The sequence below is a fragment of the Lissotriton helveticus genome, chromosome 5_1 (genome assembly GCF_964261635.1).
Source record: "Lissotriton helveticus chromosome 5_1, aLisHel1.1, whole genome shotgun sequence".
Lineage (NCBI taxonomy): Eukaryota > Metazoa > Chordata > Amphibia > Caudata > Salamandridae > Lissotriton > Lissotriton helveticus.
Window position 1 is genome coordinate 1,172,037,404 of NC_136065.1, and position 17,551 is coordinate 1,172,054,954.

At 43.5% G+C, this 17,551-nt stretch overlaps 1 protein-coding gene across 4 annotated transcripts in view; it reads right to left on the reverse strand.

Moving 5' to 3' along the window:
- Positions 1–17,551, reverse strand: part of CCDC186 (coiled-coil domain containing 186) — a 603,510-nt gene that overhangs the window by 164,773 nt on the left and 421,186 nt on the right. For 2 of the 4 annotated variants that reach the window (XM_078643863.1, XM_078643862.1), the window contains exon 14: positions 4,572–4,661. The exons of the other annotated variants lie outside the window; for them this stretch is intronic. In XM_078643863.1, coding sequence (XP_078499989.1) covers positions 4,572–4,661 — 90 coding nt within the window. The remainder of the gene's footprint in view (positions 1–4,571; positions 4,662–17,551) is intronic. 4 annotated transcript variants of the gene reach the window in all.

Below are 17,551 nucleotides of genomic sequence, written 5' to 3' on the forward strand. Positions count from 1 at the left end.
AAAACCTTAGAAATCCACTGAAAAAAACAAAGGTTAAAGTAACGCTAAAGTTTGGTGAACTTGCCAGTGACAACATTAATGTTTTGATCAAAAAACAAAACACAGAAATGTATCTGTTATAGCTTGCAGCGCTAACAATAACTTGCCCCCCCGACATACACTGCTTATGACCTCACATATGACATCACTCATGACATGTTCTATGATATCATTTGACATTATTGATGACATCTGAAATGACATTATTGATGACATCACTAATGAGATCATCAAATGAGTGTGTTACTTTGTTTTATAGTTTACATAGTGGCGGCTAACTACAATAGTACTTCTCAACCTAATTTTGTACAGCTTGTGTCCAGAAAATGGGTGTAAGTATTTACAAAAAACATGTCCTCGCAATGCCCCATAGCTGTGTAGAGGTATTAAACACATTATAAATGTTTGCATTGAAGAGTAACTCTGTGCGGCAGGTGACAGTTGACTTGTATTTATTATGCTCCACACAACCTTTTGGTTCTGTAGAAAAAGTTTCCAACAGGAGCAAGATTCTACGTAGTAGATGCTAAACTTTTGTAAGCAGCCTTGAGTAATTAAAGTGAATTGTGTTAGCATGATAATTTACACTTAACATAGAGGAGTGTGTGCCCCAGGAACTAACCTATGTACGCGTGCTTGTTTTGCTTCAGAAGATGGGCTATCTGTAAAGTTGTCACTACAGTATGAAGTGTGTTGGTAGTATGATCTTTAGCACCTTCAGATCTTGGTTATTTTTAGCAAATAGTGTCTTTTTTTTTTACAACTATTGCATAGAAGGTACACTGTTCTTAGTAGATTCTTTTGAATACTCTGTGATGCATTTCTCATGAGAGTTTCAGTGTTTGCAAACAATGTGGTATATAATGAACTCTCTCCATAGAGTAAACACTGTTTACAGTACTCACTTCTCTACTGATATGAAATTAATTTCTTAATGTAGGTTCGGTGTGCCAAGGGTTTCATACAGATAAAAGCTGAACGTAGTAGGGCATTCGTTTCGGAACTGGCATTCACTATTTTGGTTTTCTGTCAACAGTTGTATATAGATTGAACAGCGCACTCAGTGAAGATTTCCCATATATCAGTAGTTGACTGGTAATGTAAACTATGCTACTTGTAAAGTGTATGCTATAGGGTCAATGTTGCACATAATGCTTTTTTCAACACCTGATGGAGTTGTTTCTGTGTTGGTAGTAATGATGCCTGATCTTCTCCTGAGCTATTTTGTACTTACTGTCAGACCTATAAAGTCATAGTAATTTATACAGAAATATGCAGGAAAAACTTTGGATGATGTCATATGTGAGGTCATCAATGATGTCATTACAGATGTCATCATTGATGTCAATTTATGTCATAGAACATGCCATGAGTGATGTCATATGTGAGGTCATAAGCAGTGCATGGTGGGGGTTATAGTTAGCGCTGCTAACGATCAATGGTGAATTTGTGTGGGTTTTTTTGTAGTTCAAAACACTAATGTTGTCACTGACCAATTCAGAATATATATATATATATATATATATATATATATATATATACGGACGGGGTTTAGACTTTAAAAGAGTTTAAAACAAAGAAAAAAGAAATATGAACTACCCGACCACCTAGAAAGTCATCAGACAAACAGCATATGTGGAACTACGGGGACCATCATGCCGAGCAATCCGCCGCATTGAGCCGTAGTGCCGTGGTGTCCACTAGAGGGCTGGCAAAGATGTTAAAACCTTCCCCATAATCCACTCGGAACTCTCATGAACTGGGGCAAGACCTTTGAAAAAGTTTTAAGAAAAAACGAAACGCGTCAGGTGCCTTAAACTGCTCATTAAAGAATGCTGCCTGCATCTTGTGTAACGTGTGCGTCTCTTCTTCTCTCCACACTGGGAGAGATCCTTTGCTGATACATAGCGACGTGGTCCCATCGCAGAGAACACGCACCACCAGAGAGAGCGCCATCAGTTTCCCCGACCTGGATCAAAACTGCAAGTCTCGGCCAAACCGAAAACCATGGGGAAACAGGCTGCCGCCAGAAACTGGAGCCTGGTATGGGTCCCTCGCAGCCCCTGAAAATAATGGGGAAGCAACAGGGAGTTACACACAATGGAAACCACAATGTTCCAGGGAGACAGTTAAGAACTCACCGACTACCTCGCAGTGAGTCATCATACAAACAGCATGTGTGGAACTGCAGGAATCAACATACCGAGCGACCACCAGAGGGCTGGTATTTTTTGTTAAAACTTTCCTGCAATCCACTCGGATTTCTCACAGACGGGGTTTAGACTTTAAAAGAGTTTAAAACAAAGAAAAAAGAAATATGAACTAACCGACCACCTAGAGAGTCATCAGACAAACAGCATATGTGGAACTACGGGGACCATCATGCCGAGCAATCCGCCGCATCGAGCCGTAGTGCCGTGGTGTCCACTAGAGGGCTGGCAAAGATGTTAAAACCTTCCCCATAATCCACTCGGAACTCTCATGAACTGGGGCAAGACCTTTGAAAAAGTTTTAAGAAAAAACGAAACGCGCCAGGTGCCTCAAACTGCTCATTAAAGAATGCTGCCTGCATCTTGTGTAACGTGTGCGTCTCTTCTTCTCTCCACACTGGGAGAGATCCTTTGCTGATATATATATATATATATATATGTATTGGATTTCACTTACCTGATATATACTTATACTTATATATTCGTTGCAAAGTTATGCGTGGTAAAGGCATGTGTAGTAAAGACTTGTGTGGTAAAGGCAATGTGTGCTAAAGGCATGCTTGGTTCCGTCATACATCCAAAGGAGAACCGCCAACTTGTTAATTTCCTTAGTGAGACACATGTATTTTTTATTTGTTGATACCCTCTTTCATTAACTGAATGGGAACACAAGGAAAGTTTTCCTAAAGCGTTGAGTTGTGAGGTAAACACTTGCTGCTGATACCTGGTGAAGGGCACAAGTTCAAATCCCAGAAAGCACAGCACAGCTTTTTCTCTCTCTCTCTCTCTCAAGTTGACAATTTGAGGCTGAAGTTTAATTACTAATAGCTCCTAAATCTAGTGATAGTTTACGTAAATACAATAACTTGATGCACATTTCATACAGTTTGTCTCTATTGTTAACTACGAGGAATTCAACTATCCCTACTTTCATCAATCAGTGTTTCTGTCACTAGCAGATACGACCACAGAACAGATTAAAATTAAACTACTGTGCAAACTCAATTTGCCCTTGGAGTATCCATTCTATTAATAAATCTTAAAAACGAAGTATGGCACCAAGTCTACGCTCATACTGCTTTGTCAATCCGGGGTTGTACCAAAATAGTGAGATAACAGCAAGGCTCTCGCAACCACAAGGCAGTAAAACAGCTTAATACACAGTAATGACAATAAGTGAAGAACAACAGCAGATCTTGTATTTTTCAAGATTTCCAGAGACGTTTTATTTGGATCCACATTCAGCCGACACGTGTTTCGTCGTGTGTAAAAGTGGAGTCAACACGACTCTTCAGGGCTGGTAGAGACCCAGGCATCTATCGGTGTATACAAAAGTTGATGAAGAGGAGCGGTAAGTCCTGTGTATAAGAACGAATAGGATCACAGTGTAAGTAATCCCGCTTAGCTCAGATCCGGGTTGGGAATATGATTAGGTTAGGATGAAGGCGCTCACTGAAGGTCCTTGGAACACGGCGACCGGGAACACACAGAGGAGGGATGCCAAATCAAAGTGCGCACGCTTGTGTTTTATAAAAACGAGTAGACTTATCAAGTCCGCGCCTTTTGGATCCCCTCCCGGTAGAATTTGACACTTACACGTGTCAAGTTTCTCTATGCCCTCATCAGTGCCCTCATCAGTGCGCTTCAGTGATAAAACGTCTCTGGAAATCTTGAAAAATACAAGATCTGCTGTTGTTCTTCACTTATTGTCATTACTGTGTATTAAGCTGTTTTACTGCCTTGTGGTTGCGAGAGCCTTGCTGTTATCTCCTTATTGAAAGTCTTTTGATTTTATTGAACGGTTTAGGTTATCCCGTTCGCTCTGCACGCACCACGCTACATACAAAACTATTTCTCACCACTCTGTAACGTTTACTGTAGGTAGAGCGCCTTCCTTCTGTACTGAATATAACCCTCACAGCTGTAACTTTGTACCAAAATAGTGTTATGGTGGAATATTGAGATCACTGCCATCTAACAAGATGGAACACAAAGGTGTGTTGGTAAATATGTTTTCTAAAACCATATGCAGAGAGACATGCTTCTGTGAATTCATACATACTGTTTCAATGATTTAAAGTAACAGAGGTGACCAAAATTATACAATAGCAGCAAAGTCATATTTTTTGCATCCGATCACTGAATGCCAAGGTATTTATTTTTTCTATATTTTAGTGAAAACGTTGAGAACTTTCACAACTTAACATTCATAATTATGGATACTGATATTCTGAGTTAAGCTGCATTAAGGTTTTCAAATATTCCTACTTTTTAATTTTTAAATAAGTCCTTAATTAGCAGATAGGGTTTTAATGTACATACCTGTCGACTGTGCAGCACCCCATTTTCCTGAATGCCTGTAACCTGCATGCGTTGCCTCTCTGCCAATCACCTCGTACCCCATAACGAATCCTGTTACAATTTAGATTCCACTTTAGGCCCAATGAATAAAGTTCTCTTTTTTATTTTACATTTGCAATTTGCATTTAATTCGGGAATGGTGACCAATCTAAAGGGAGCTCTTTGTCTTGCAGGAAACATGGGAAGGCACTCGTATTTGCTCTACTATAAACACGGTGCAGCTTATAATTAAACCCAAGAACGCAGGTGTGATTTGAAGCTACTCAAGAACGAACTGCCAAGAATGGTGTGCATAAATTGTCTACATTAAAATAGTATTCAAAGCAAATGAACTCATTTTCTTCCTGCTCTGGCGCTATCTCACAGTTTTAGAATGTAAACCATTAATTTATAGTAGAACATGTGTCCACTTGCCTTTGCAGTTCTCTCTCACAGTTGATACTTGGGTGTTTATCTCATCTAAATACGCTCTATACATATTAACTATGCATACTCCTCTGCAGTACCCTCTCTGTGACATACATCATCCTATCATAATATGCAGCTCAGCTAAAGCGCACAACCTTCATCCCCTCTCCTATCACCTTTAGTCCTTAACCCGTCATGGATTTGTCTAGGTTCAGATCCTCATTCACATTTCAGACCTTCCACAGTCAGTTTGCCTCCCCATTACATTTCTGAACCTCTGGTCTCAGAAAACGCTTTATGCTACAAGAGTCCACCCTCTGCGTGAAGGGTTAAGGTGTAGCAAAGGTACACATTTGTACACATAATGGAAACATAAGTTATCACAGCTAGGTGATAATGATAGGAGGATGGAAAGGTTCGACTTTCATTCCACCTAGGAAACAGGAGCACACGCCTCATGGGAGATTAAGAGAAGTTAATTGTTTTCAGGCAGAAGATCAAAAGGAAAGACACCTTCAAACTACTAGGAACATTCTCTTTTGCATTCAGTGGCAGCTCTAAATGTACCTTCTCTTTTAGAGACAATGCAGGCTTTCCATTAGCACTCTGGGACTCAGTATTATTCCGATTAAAGGTAAAATGCAATGAAATTCGTATGGTAGAAAAAACGAAGAAAGGGTTGGCCCCTTCAATTTTTACAAGCTCCTACATAAGAGCAAATATATCTGTTCAAGACATATTGCTGCTACTGCAATAAGAGAAACAAACAGCGAGATTCATTCTCTTTTGGATGCAGGCCATACAAAGAAGATTTGGCTTAGCACATGCAGTAAATGTGGGTTTGATAAATTCATAAATATTTCATGCACATTTTTTGGCATCACTTTTCACTTTATTGTTAACACGTTGGAACAAATTACAACTCTCAGCGATGGCTCTAAAGAGTATATGCTGCAAATTAAATCGTAACACCCCCTTAAACATTCAGGTAGGGCTAAGGCAAAATGCAGCTCAAACAACACAAACGGCAGTAAAGCAGCTCCTGTCATCAGTCATCACACATTAGACCAGGGGAATGACCTCTCACACTAATCAGCCATTGGATTTCATTCACCCCTGAATGACTGTGAAGGTAAATTGTGATCAATATGAAGACCGTCATTAATTAGGCTTTCCAAAGCCTGCTGTTATTTAATCATGCTTCAGGATGCTGTTTGCTTTTGTTGCTACCAAGAGCCAAAAACATTTACATTAATCCAATATCTGTCAAGAACTAAACAATGAGTTGTCTCTTGATTGCCCATGAAAAGGTCAACTCTCCTCCTCATAGCCACGGAGCCATCCCACATTTAATAGAGCACGTGAAAGGTACCAGGAATCACCTCAAGAGGGTCGCAGTTAGCAGGACAACACAAGTAGGAGATACAAATATTCTTATTCGCAATCTTATGGCTCCTAATGGAAGATAAAGATCATTACAGACGTTTACTAGCAAAGCCCCACACTCCTCCTCAAATCAAGGAAGAAGAAAGAGCCAGAAAAAAATACTCAGCAGTAGAAAATGTAAGATGCATTAAACAGGGCTAAACTGGTAATAAGGCGGTGAAGAATGGGACAAAAAGTTAAGGAACTTAATGTGCTTCAACGCATCTGTTACTTGTAAATGCCCACAGATATATGATTCAAACTCTACTGATCTCAGATTGGGAACCTCAGAATTCTTTAGACATCCCATTATCTTGGAAAGGCCAGTTTATAAAGTGCTTCCATGCTGCTCTCCTGAAACGCACTTCATGAAAGAAACCCAAGTCGCACACCCTTTGCCCAACACTGAACTGTGCAGTCCCGCCAATGCTCTTTTGGTCTGACACTCCGCACAGTTTGTGGAACACCAGACCTGGTGAACACAAACATGGAAACTCCTATGTGGTCCAGGCGGTGAACACAGTTCACTTTACACTGAGTGCAGCATCTAACTGCCTGTTTGCACAAGGAGGCCACACCCATCTCCTGAACGCTTCCAACCGCTGGTAAACTCTCAGTACGAGTGTAACAGTATCTAAATTTAAAAAGAACACAACATAGCTCTCTTACGCCCCCATATATGAACATTGACGGAAACATCCGTGAACACAGACTCTACCGAAGCACAAACTGACAACAAACAAGAAAAGTAAACAACCAGTTACTGTTTTCAATATTTCATTACTTAAGGACTAAGATTGACTGTAGCCAGAAAAGGACGGGAAGTAAATAGATGTAACTCCAGCTTCGCAGAGGTTTCCTATTTATGTCATCTATTGTGATGAAGAATAGATGGCTGCATCTCAGACATATGATTGTGAATTTTATTTGTCACATGTGCTTAGTTCATGGTATGGGAAATATTTTGACTATGAATAGTTTCTGATGTTTGTACCATTTTCAACTCCTAAGCATGGGTGGAAAAACTCCTTTCCAACACCTGATCAAGGGTGTCCCTGTGTAGGACATCTAGAGCAGGAAATGGGAGAAGACCGGCTGCAATTGACATTGTGCCCTTCCATGACCACCACATGGTGTTGGGGATGGCAGCGTTGGAGGAGGGCAGAGTGCAGGTGAGACTACACCCCACAGCTCTTTAAATTGACTAGATTGGTTGTTTTAGAGAACCTGGAGTGTGCTGGGTGAGACGCTCCTGGAGCATGCTAGAGTTAGGGGTGTGCAACATGTTGCAGTGGGTCTATTATGGGAACCTTAGGTGGGGGGAACCACTGATTCCTTCTGGCCTTCAATCAGAAGGGGTGCACTAAGGTCAACTGGTGCCACTTCCCTGTTTCTTATGTTATAAACAATTATACATGTATAGCGTCTCTAGTTTAAAAAAGACTTATGCAGAGCTGCTTCACCTGAGGTTAGGCACCAAGTGAAATAAATTGGCACCACCCATGTGTTAAAAAGCGCTCAGATCAAGAAATTAGTTTGCTAAAAAAAATCTATTTTTAGATGGGAATGTGTGGGGGGGATAAGGGTGGCGAAAAAAATCAATAAGTAAGGTATGAATAAAACAAGCTTCCATCAAAAATCACCTCTTCTTTGACCACAACCTAGTTAGAAACTCAGTACCCTATGAGGAACATCCCTCTAGTGACTCCAGATTTCCAAGCAATATTCTCCCTTCCGCACTCATCCAAGATCTCAAACATGTCATCGTCCCCTACTGGACCAACATCATAAAATGCCTCCCTCTCAACAGGGAATGTACCCATTTCCCTTCAACTCGGGCAAATCACTCCCATCCCCAAAACTCCCAAAGCGGACCTCAACAACCCTAATAATCTCCGCCCCATCTCCAACCTTCCCCTCCTCTCCAAAGCCCTGGAAAAATGTGCCCTCCTCCAACTGGACAAGCGCATTGACACGTTCAACCTGGTTGACCCCCTCCAATCTGGCTTTCGCAAAGGGTGCAGCACGGAAACCGAGCTTCTCAACATAGTCGATGATATTCATCTAGCCCTGGACAAGAGTGATACCTACCTACTCATCCTTCTTGACCTTTCCGTGGCATTTGACACTGTTTACCACCCAACCCTACTAAACACACTCAAAAATCGCTTCGGCCTCAGTGGCAATGTGCTTAATTGGTTCACTTCCTACTTTCAACATAGAACCCAACAAATTAAAATTCAAAACTGCCTCTCTAGCCCAACCTATGTCTCCCTTGGCATTCCTCAAGGATCCATCCTCTCTCCCAGTCTCTTTAACCTCGTTATGGAACCCCTTACCGGGATACTCAAGCAAGAAAAAATCAACTACCACCTTTATGCTGACGACACCCAATTGTACTACAAAATTAAATCCCATGCAGATATCCTGCACCTTAACTCAGCCTTAACTAAGATCCAAACCTGGTTCCACAACAATCATCTGAAACTCAACCCTAACAAAACTGAGATCATCCTCTTCTCTCCCAAAGACAACCCTTTCCCCATCCAAACATGGATCGCCGACCTTAAGGCGCTAAACTGCTCTCTCTCTCTCGCCGATTTGGTTAAATAACTAGGCATCACCATCAACAATAAACTCACACATAATTCCCACGTCAAGAACTCTGCAAAAAGTGCTGTCTTCACTCCGTTGCATCTCAAAATAATCAAACCTTTTATCCCAGCTGAAGACTTCAAATTAATTATCCAGTGTCTTGTTCTATCCAAAATAGTCTATGGTAATGCCCTTCTCTCTGGCACCCCCAAAATCCACCTGGCCCCCTTCAAATCTGTTCTCAACCTTGCCGCCAGGTTAACAACAAACTGTAAACGCATGGAGCACATCTCCCCTGCCCTCAAGTCCCTCAAGTGGCTCCCCATTGAAGGCAGATCCTCCTATAAAAGTGCCTGCATTACTCACAAAGCCCTTTACCAGAAGACCCCATCCTACCTCTCCACTAAACTTAAAAAAGCTGGCTGTGCCCGAACACTGAGAAGCTCCAACACTCTCCTTCTCATTCCCCCCCTACTCAAAAAAGCTGCTTCAAAATCCCACTCCTTCTCAGGCAAGGCCCCAACCATTTGGAATGCCCTACCCAAAGACCTTCGATGCAACCCCTCCTACCCCAGATTTAAAAAATACCTTAAAATTCATCTGCTCACTACATTCTGGGGAAACTAAATCCCGGATCTCCTTTCTGTCAACCTCTCCCCCTCCCTCCTTAGACTTCTCCCCCTTCCCCCATTCACCACCCCCCATTTTCCTTTTGTCGCCTGCCTTCCCCTGCCCCTCTCTTTAACATCTACCTATATGTTCCTTCAATAATTATTGTTTTCCCTATATTATTACCTGTATTTTGTATTTGTTTTAACACCTATATAACCCGTCTGTGGTCAACTACTATGATTATTTTTTTATTGTGTACTTCCATTGCTGATGTAAAGCGCTCTGATACCCTCGGGTGGAGCTAGCGCTAAATAAAACCTTCAAAATAAATAAAATAAATAAACACAACAGTAACCTTTTACAAGAATGTTACCTTTTATAATTTTAATGTATAACATATATAAAGCCTTTACCGTTGGCTAAAACAAGTATCAGAAAAAATACCTTAACATTGGTATTCGTCACACTCTTATAAAGTAACTAAGAATATGCCATCTTTATAGAAAAAATGGGATGAGGGCCACTCTGTCATTGGGCCATACCCTCCCCCACACTGTAATCCCAACAATCTCGAAGACACCCACCCTCTTTGGGAAGGCAGACTGTGGAATTTACTCCCAATATGCGGCCCAGGTATGGCTCAGAAAGCGCACTGGATACCTGGGTTTTATTTATGGATTGCATGTCCTGGCCTTGGGGCAACAGACTTTGCTCCTCCAATCAGCCTATAAAGTTCAAACTGTCTTCTCTGTCCTCAGAAGCACCAGTAAGTATTTCTGCCCCCACAAGGAGACAGAAAGAGGAGTTTACACCCTTCTCTGCCGGCTCATAAGGTCCAAAGAAGTCCCAATTTCCTTTAACTTGTCAAAGTGAATGTTCGTACTAGTCAGCCAGTAACCAGGGATCCTACCACACCTGGGCATTTCTGGAAACCCAGAGGAATCCAGGGTGTGTGACTTGCATTGACCCCACGTATATTCCTACCCATGAAGCCCTGCCACCATCAAAGCATGCGTAAAAAAAAATATGTTTTTTCCATATTTAGGGGACCGAAAACTCAGAACTTCGAGCCAATGGTCAAAGTCTTACCACCCTTCATTTCCATACTTCTCCGGACTGAAATATTGCCTTCTCTGAGTGGAAGGACCTAGTGCACATCATAAGAATGGATCAAAACTGTATTCATTGACACCACATAACTACACATTATCCATGTTTTGACCGATTCTTGTTGCGGATAACAGGCCCCAGACACAAGTGGGGTACTGCTTTTATCAGAAGTGTGGGAACGATGGGTTGTAAGAATTTAGTGCATTGCTGCTGACTTCGGAACATTTCCGCACAGAAATGTGAGGAAGAGACATGATTTTAGCCAAAGTTTGACATTTGTAGCAGGACATTCTTGTTATTAAAATATAATGGGATCCACGCAAGTCACACCACCCAGACTACCCTGTCTCGACTGTCTAGTTTTTAGAAATGTATGGGGTTGGTGGGTTTCCCTGGGTGGTAGCCCAGACCCGGGCCCAAATAATGCAGCTATCCACATTGCCAGAATGAGTGAATTTGAAAGGAAACATCTAGATATGTCCCTGTTGTGTCTTCTGGGGTCTATCCTGTCAGGGGCAATAGGACCACCTTATCAAGTGGGCTAATATTTTTATCGGGAGAAATGTGGGAACACAGAATAGTAGAATATTTGCTTCTTAGAGAATTTCTCTTTATGCTTAACCTCTAAATGTAAGCCAGTATGCAAAAAAAAGAAACATCTTGCCCCATATTCAGAAATGTACAAATACCCGCTACTCCTAAACTCATTATCTTGGGTAAAATAAAGAATGCATAGGTTTCGTTTATATCCATTTTTCCTTCATTAGATTTTATTATATGAATTGATGCATGGTCGGTACACAATGAAAAATCATATCAGCAGCTGTCTTTGGCTCTGGGTATTGCATGTGTAGACAAACACAATATATCCCTGCAACCAGAAAAGTTTCACAGATGCAACGCTACATTACTTTTGTAAATTAGCCATCAGGTCAAAATAATTCGATGAAAACACAGTCAGCTATTTCTCCTATGTAATTATTTTTCCAATGACTAATTTATTTGGGAAAACCTTGATCTATACAAATGACCCAAAGTCGAATACCAAATTTTTGAGTACTTTCCGGAAATGTACAGCTTCACAACTGTTTCCACCACAAATCTTAACAAGCATTTGCAATGCAATAGGTCTCGCAGTAATTAAGTTTGAGCTTTTGGCATTGCTAAATATTGCAACACTAATTGCAACAAAAGTCAATAAATTGTAGGCCAAAAAAAGTGTTCTGAGGGGTTTGAAAGGGTCTATTCTAGTTATTTTTTATTCTGGGAGGGTGAATCCTTTATCTTATAGACAGCCCGGTGAAGATCCTGGGTCCCATCGACACCCTCCACATGTAATCACCCCACAAAAAATCCATTCAAAATGCACCCTTCTATGCACTGGAAATGCTTTGCTATAGGTCATGTGAGCTATAAAAAAACGGAAAAATACCCGGACAGACACAGGAAAGTAATCCAAGTACAAACACAAAGACAGAGCTGAGACTGGATAGAGTGCGACAAGCGGGCGGCCTGAAGCTGCTATAAGCATCTATGCACCGTTATGCCAGCCTTGCAAAGTAGGCCGTGTTAGACAAAAAGATGTCAGTACGGCTAAACATGCACAGCAACAAAATAAAAACAAGCATTTACAATGCAACGGTTTCGCTTGCTGCTATGTGCCTCTATTTCCATTGATGCTGACAATTTGAGATCACCCGACGTGTTGTATTATCCCCGACGTGTTGTATTATATATCTGGATGCAATGACAGAAGCACCAAAACACCAGCACAATATGGTGAACACAGAATATGTATTAGCTTCCATCTTTTAAGCCACGCTCGTTTGGGAGCCCCATCTCCCCCCCCCTCACAGTTTTTTCATACCACTTAAAGCCCTGTGACCAGCGCATAATTGTGCAGACCAGAACCTCTTACCTAGTGCTTTTAGATACTCCTCGAAGTTGTCATTGCTAACCATCTTCCAGTAGCCATTGAAGTCTGTAGGCATTGTTGAGGGCTGGAGCGAAATGGCCGTAGAGGCAGGCGAGCGAGGTTTGCGGCTGAAGCAGGCTGTGGGAGCAAGGCGCAAGAACTCAAAATCCCTGGTGCTCTGGATACCGAACAGGAACGCAGGACTGCAGGTGTCCAGAATCCGAGAATGGGCGGGTTTAGTTCGTGGTGTATAGATAGAAACGTGGAAGAAAGAGTAAGGGGGTGGGTGGGCAGGTCCGCCGAGGAGTAACAAGCCTTGACTGCGGGATTTCAGGTTCAAAATGTGCGAAAATACTGATAACGGGGGGGTTTTGAAGTACAACAGAACCGGAGCGAAGGTCGGGGAGGCTCTCAGCGACCGAAATTAGCAGCGGAAGTAGAAAGAAAGCAAGGCGAGCTCACGCTTCTTGAGCTCGGCGTTCAGCTCTGCCGCTTCACGCAGCCTGCTCTCTGGATTCTTATACGTGCGCTCTCCTCTGAGCCCTCCTAATCCGACCCTCTCGCCGTTGTTTACTGAAATCCGCTGACTAAACTGAATAGTTGGTCGCTCGGAGACAGCACTAGGCAACCAGCCTAAACAAGCACCTACGAGGACACAGGGGGCGGGAGAGGACACGAACGGCGGGAGGGGGGCAGGAGAGGACACGAACGGCGGGAGGGGGCGGGAGAGGACACGGACGGCGGGAGGGGGCGGGAGAAGACACGGACGGCGGGAGGGGGCGGGAGAGGACACGGACGGCGGGAAACGTGCACAGGACAGCGAGGGGGGGCGGAAAGGCACACGGAGGGGGCGGGAATGGACAGCGCATCTGAATTCACTTTCAGTGAAAGGGGAGGGAACGGAAAAAACGTAACTCCGCCCTGGGAAAAAATCTCGGGAACGCCCCCGAATCTGGTCCGGCCTTGACGGACAGATCCGGCACTCAATGGCTAGCCTCCATTTATGGAGCTAGCCAATGAGAGCCGGGGGACGTTCCCGAAGTGCTTATTGTCAACATAGGATTTCACCTGCGCTGAAAAGCTGCGCAGAGCGCAGCCTTCGGCAGGCGAAACCCAATAAAAAATGGGTATAGTTCACATGTTGAAATAAACATGTTAACAGACTGGACCTTTTATTTAATACTCATGACACGGTCTACAGCAGACAGACGCCGTGCAAATCTTGTGGCATTTTTCATCAGCTGCCCTAGGGACTCATGGGAGTGGACTGGAGTTTGAGAGAGCTCGTGCTGACCAGGCCTCGGATTCTGCTTCAGGGGGTGGGGTGGGTGTGTAAAGGGAGAGAAACAGACCGAAGTAACACTTTTACCATAAAAGGCCGTTTCCTCTGTGAATGGATTCCAGATACTTCTCCTCCCCCCTCGAGGCAGAAGCAGGCCCCGCCCCATCTGGTGAGAGCAGCCTTTCTCTGCCTCAGTACTGACCCAACCAACCGGGCAGGGGTCATTGTTTGGGGGCTTAGACACAACGCACTTTTGTTGCTTCCGTTTTTGTCTGTAAAGTGCTAAATTCTGTGGTAGTCCGGCTTCTAAGCACTCACTGTGCCCTCAGGAGGCACAACAATGTCAGATAGGACGCTTTGCCTGTGTGCAGGAACGAAGATCTGAACTCTGGTTTTGTGCCTTTGAAGCCAGAGGCCACATGTCCACCTCCTTTCGTTTGGTTACAGTGATTACAATCTGCGAACTGCTTTATTTTAGTGGCATAACACAGCTGCTTGAGGTGACGCATTGAATCGTTGAATCCAAATTAAAATTGCACACAGTAAATTCTTCTAATGCGGGATGCTTACTGTTTTAGTTCCAAACACTGAACGGGGTATGCTACAATGGATATAAAATCCAGAACAGATGTTTCGCAGTCAGTTACAATCCTCATGAGAAAATACATAAAACTGGAGTGGACATTAAGAGCCTCAAAAGTAAAAAGTAAAAAAAAAAAAACGCACAACTGCAACCATGTACGTGCCTTCATGCTCCTTATATCTTGCCTGCGGGAGAAGTGGACAAACCTAAAAAGATAACTCTTACTGCCCCCGGAATCCCGCCGCGGCCGGACCGGAAGAGGAGGCAGGCGGAGTAAATGCGTCTCGCGTCTCCTGTGAGCGGTGGAGAGCCCCGGGGCCGCCAGCAGGAGGTTGCGCAAGTGTTGCGGGGCTCCCTTGACCAAGAGGGAGCCCCGGGAAAGGAGCTGGCAAGAGCCGCAGCGTGAACTCTGCGGAGGGGGCACGAGGCACATGCCCGGTGCCTGCACCTGCCGCGTGCTGAGAGCGGAGTCCCCCGAGATTGGCCCGGTAAGTTCAAAAGGGCTGCGGGGGTCTCGGTGCACTCGTGTGTACTCGTGTGTATGTGTGCGACGGCGGGGGGGGGCTCGGTGCACTCGTGTGTGTGTGCGTGGGGGGGGGTGTCTGTATGTATGTGCGTGCGTGCATGGGCGCTTGTGTGTGTGTGTCTGTGTATGCGCATGCGTGTGTGGTGTTGGAGCTTCCCAGGACACAGCAGCTGGCCACAGCGAGCGCGTTCGCGTAGCCCGCTCCGATCGCCTTCTCGGAGAGGAAATGCGCGCGGCCAGGTGCTGTCTCCTGGAAAGCAGAGTCGGTAACAATAGATCTCTGGCGAGAGAGCGCTTCGCGCTGTAATCGCCACGAGACCTAAAAAGGTTGAAACCACAAAAACTCGAAAAATGGACCCCCTATTAAAAAATTTGAAAGCAGGGGATCTTAGCACAGAAAACGTTTTGTGGATGCCATTCTTAAAAATATATGCACTTTCTTGCACAGTACATTTTTCCCTTTTTGGAAAAAACTCCAAACACATTGATACATTTTGGGTCTATTTTCTCTGTACCCTTAAGGTCAATCTACAAACCCTGTGTACCTTCACAATCCCAACATGTGGGAAAAAAGGACACTAATCTGGCATGGGATAGCTTTTGTGGGGGAAAAAAGTGATGCAGGCTAAAGCAGATACTGCTCCAAACATCGAAGAACATCAACGGAAGGGCTCAGCACATTGTCGGTAGGGAGAGTGATAAAAGTTTCAACACTTAAGGACTTAAACAAATAAAAATCACAAAACATCCAGGTGTGGAGAAGACTATGGTGACCCTTAATCCTTCCCTCACTACGTCAGCTTCAAGATATTTCTGAAAACTTGGATAATCTCCACCAGGCCAGGTAAAGGGTATCTCATGGTCTGCTAATTTCAGCCTGCCAGGGAATCAAACAGAGGCATGGATGACTATTCTTAGAAACAACCTTCCTGACGGCAAGTATGGCCTTTCCTCTGGATGTTATGTCAAGACAGGAGGCTAGCATTATGCATAATCTTTTATTTAACTTCTTCTGAGCAGCAACCATTAAAATCTTCCAGAATAGAACTTAAAACATCACGATCAAAAAAAGAATGTTCAGTCCCAATATAATCTGTGTCCTCCACCTTCTTCCTCTTTTGTTGGCTGCTTCTGAGCAGGTAAGTATATATGAGCGCATTAAGTGTGTGATTTATTTGTTTCAATACCACCAGTTTCATTTTAAAAAGACCTTCACAAATTATTTTGCTTTGGTCTGGGATTCTAAACTCAGAAGTAATGTTCTGCCTTCTCTATTGGTATCCACCGGACCCTACTCGTAAGAACAATTTAAATGCCTATAACAATAGATTTGCAGCTTGAGATAATTTAATTGAGTCAACTAATGAATTAAAGGAAGAGAACCAGTGAGGATTTCACCAGTTTATCTATGGTGTCTACTAACAGTTGATAAGGGCAACCTAATGTTTCCTACGTTGCACCTATGTTGTATACACAGGTAAAATGTGAATAAAGAACCACTTGTATAAAAAATAAAGAGTACACAAAGACACTACTAAAGACACATCTGTTTCTCAACAACTGTAACAGACACTCCCTAGAATTAGCATTTCTAGCATCTTCTGCATCCAAACAACTAGTGCTGTGTAAAAGGATGTGAATTCATCTTGTGCCTCTTCTGTGTTTTGACCGTTTCCATTTGTGTGAACTTCTGGATGTTTTGTCAATCTTTTTCTATCCAAGAAGTTCTTCAACAGGGCCCTCACTTCACTCTCTAAGAAAATGTTTGCCCTAATGGAGTGGTATTATGTTGTATGGAAAGTCTCAAACTACATCAAAAGTTTGTCCCCTGTTGGAATCCCATGGGAATGCATATGCACCATGATTGTCTCCCTATCGGTGGAGGGCTTTCTCCTGGTGTCTGTGGAGCGCATGGTTGGAAGACAGCTACCGCCTTGTGATGCTGCTAGAAGTTCCTCTTTATAATCCTTCTCACTTTGCATTCTCCCCTGTCAGCACTACTTATTATTAGCCCCCTTGAACCAGGGCCCTTACTGGTGGCCAGTTCTCACAAACTGAAGCTGTTTTGTGTTTGCTATATCTCTGCAGGAGTGGCTCACTTCTACAACCACGATATGTACATCGCCACTTGGTTTTATCTGTGGGTCCTCAGCTGGGAGTTCCAAACTGAATCCAGTTCACCGCACTTCATGTGCAACAATTCCTCCTCCAGATGTCTTGGACTCACAGCTTGTCCTTGGCAAGACTTGGCAGTGGGTTATGGCACTGACTAGGTAATCCGCCTCTATGGTCTACTCCTACTCTAGATTAAGAAGGAGCTTGCACTACATGCCCGGCATTCCCAACAGCCTCTGAAGGGAGGCAAGGGGTCTTGCGGGCCACACATCAGAAAGCAATAACTTGCTGCTTTGGAAAGGAAAGTCCTTCTAACTGGAAGGCTGGCTACTTCAGAACTGCTGTTCAACCTGTGATCTTCTGGCACCTT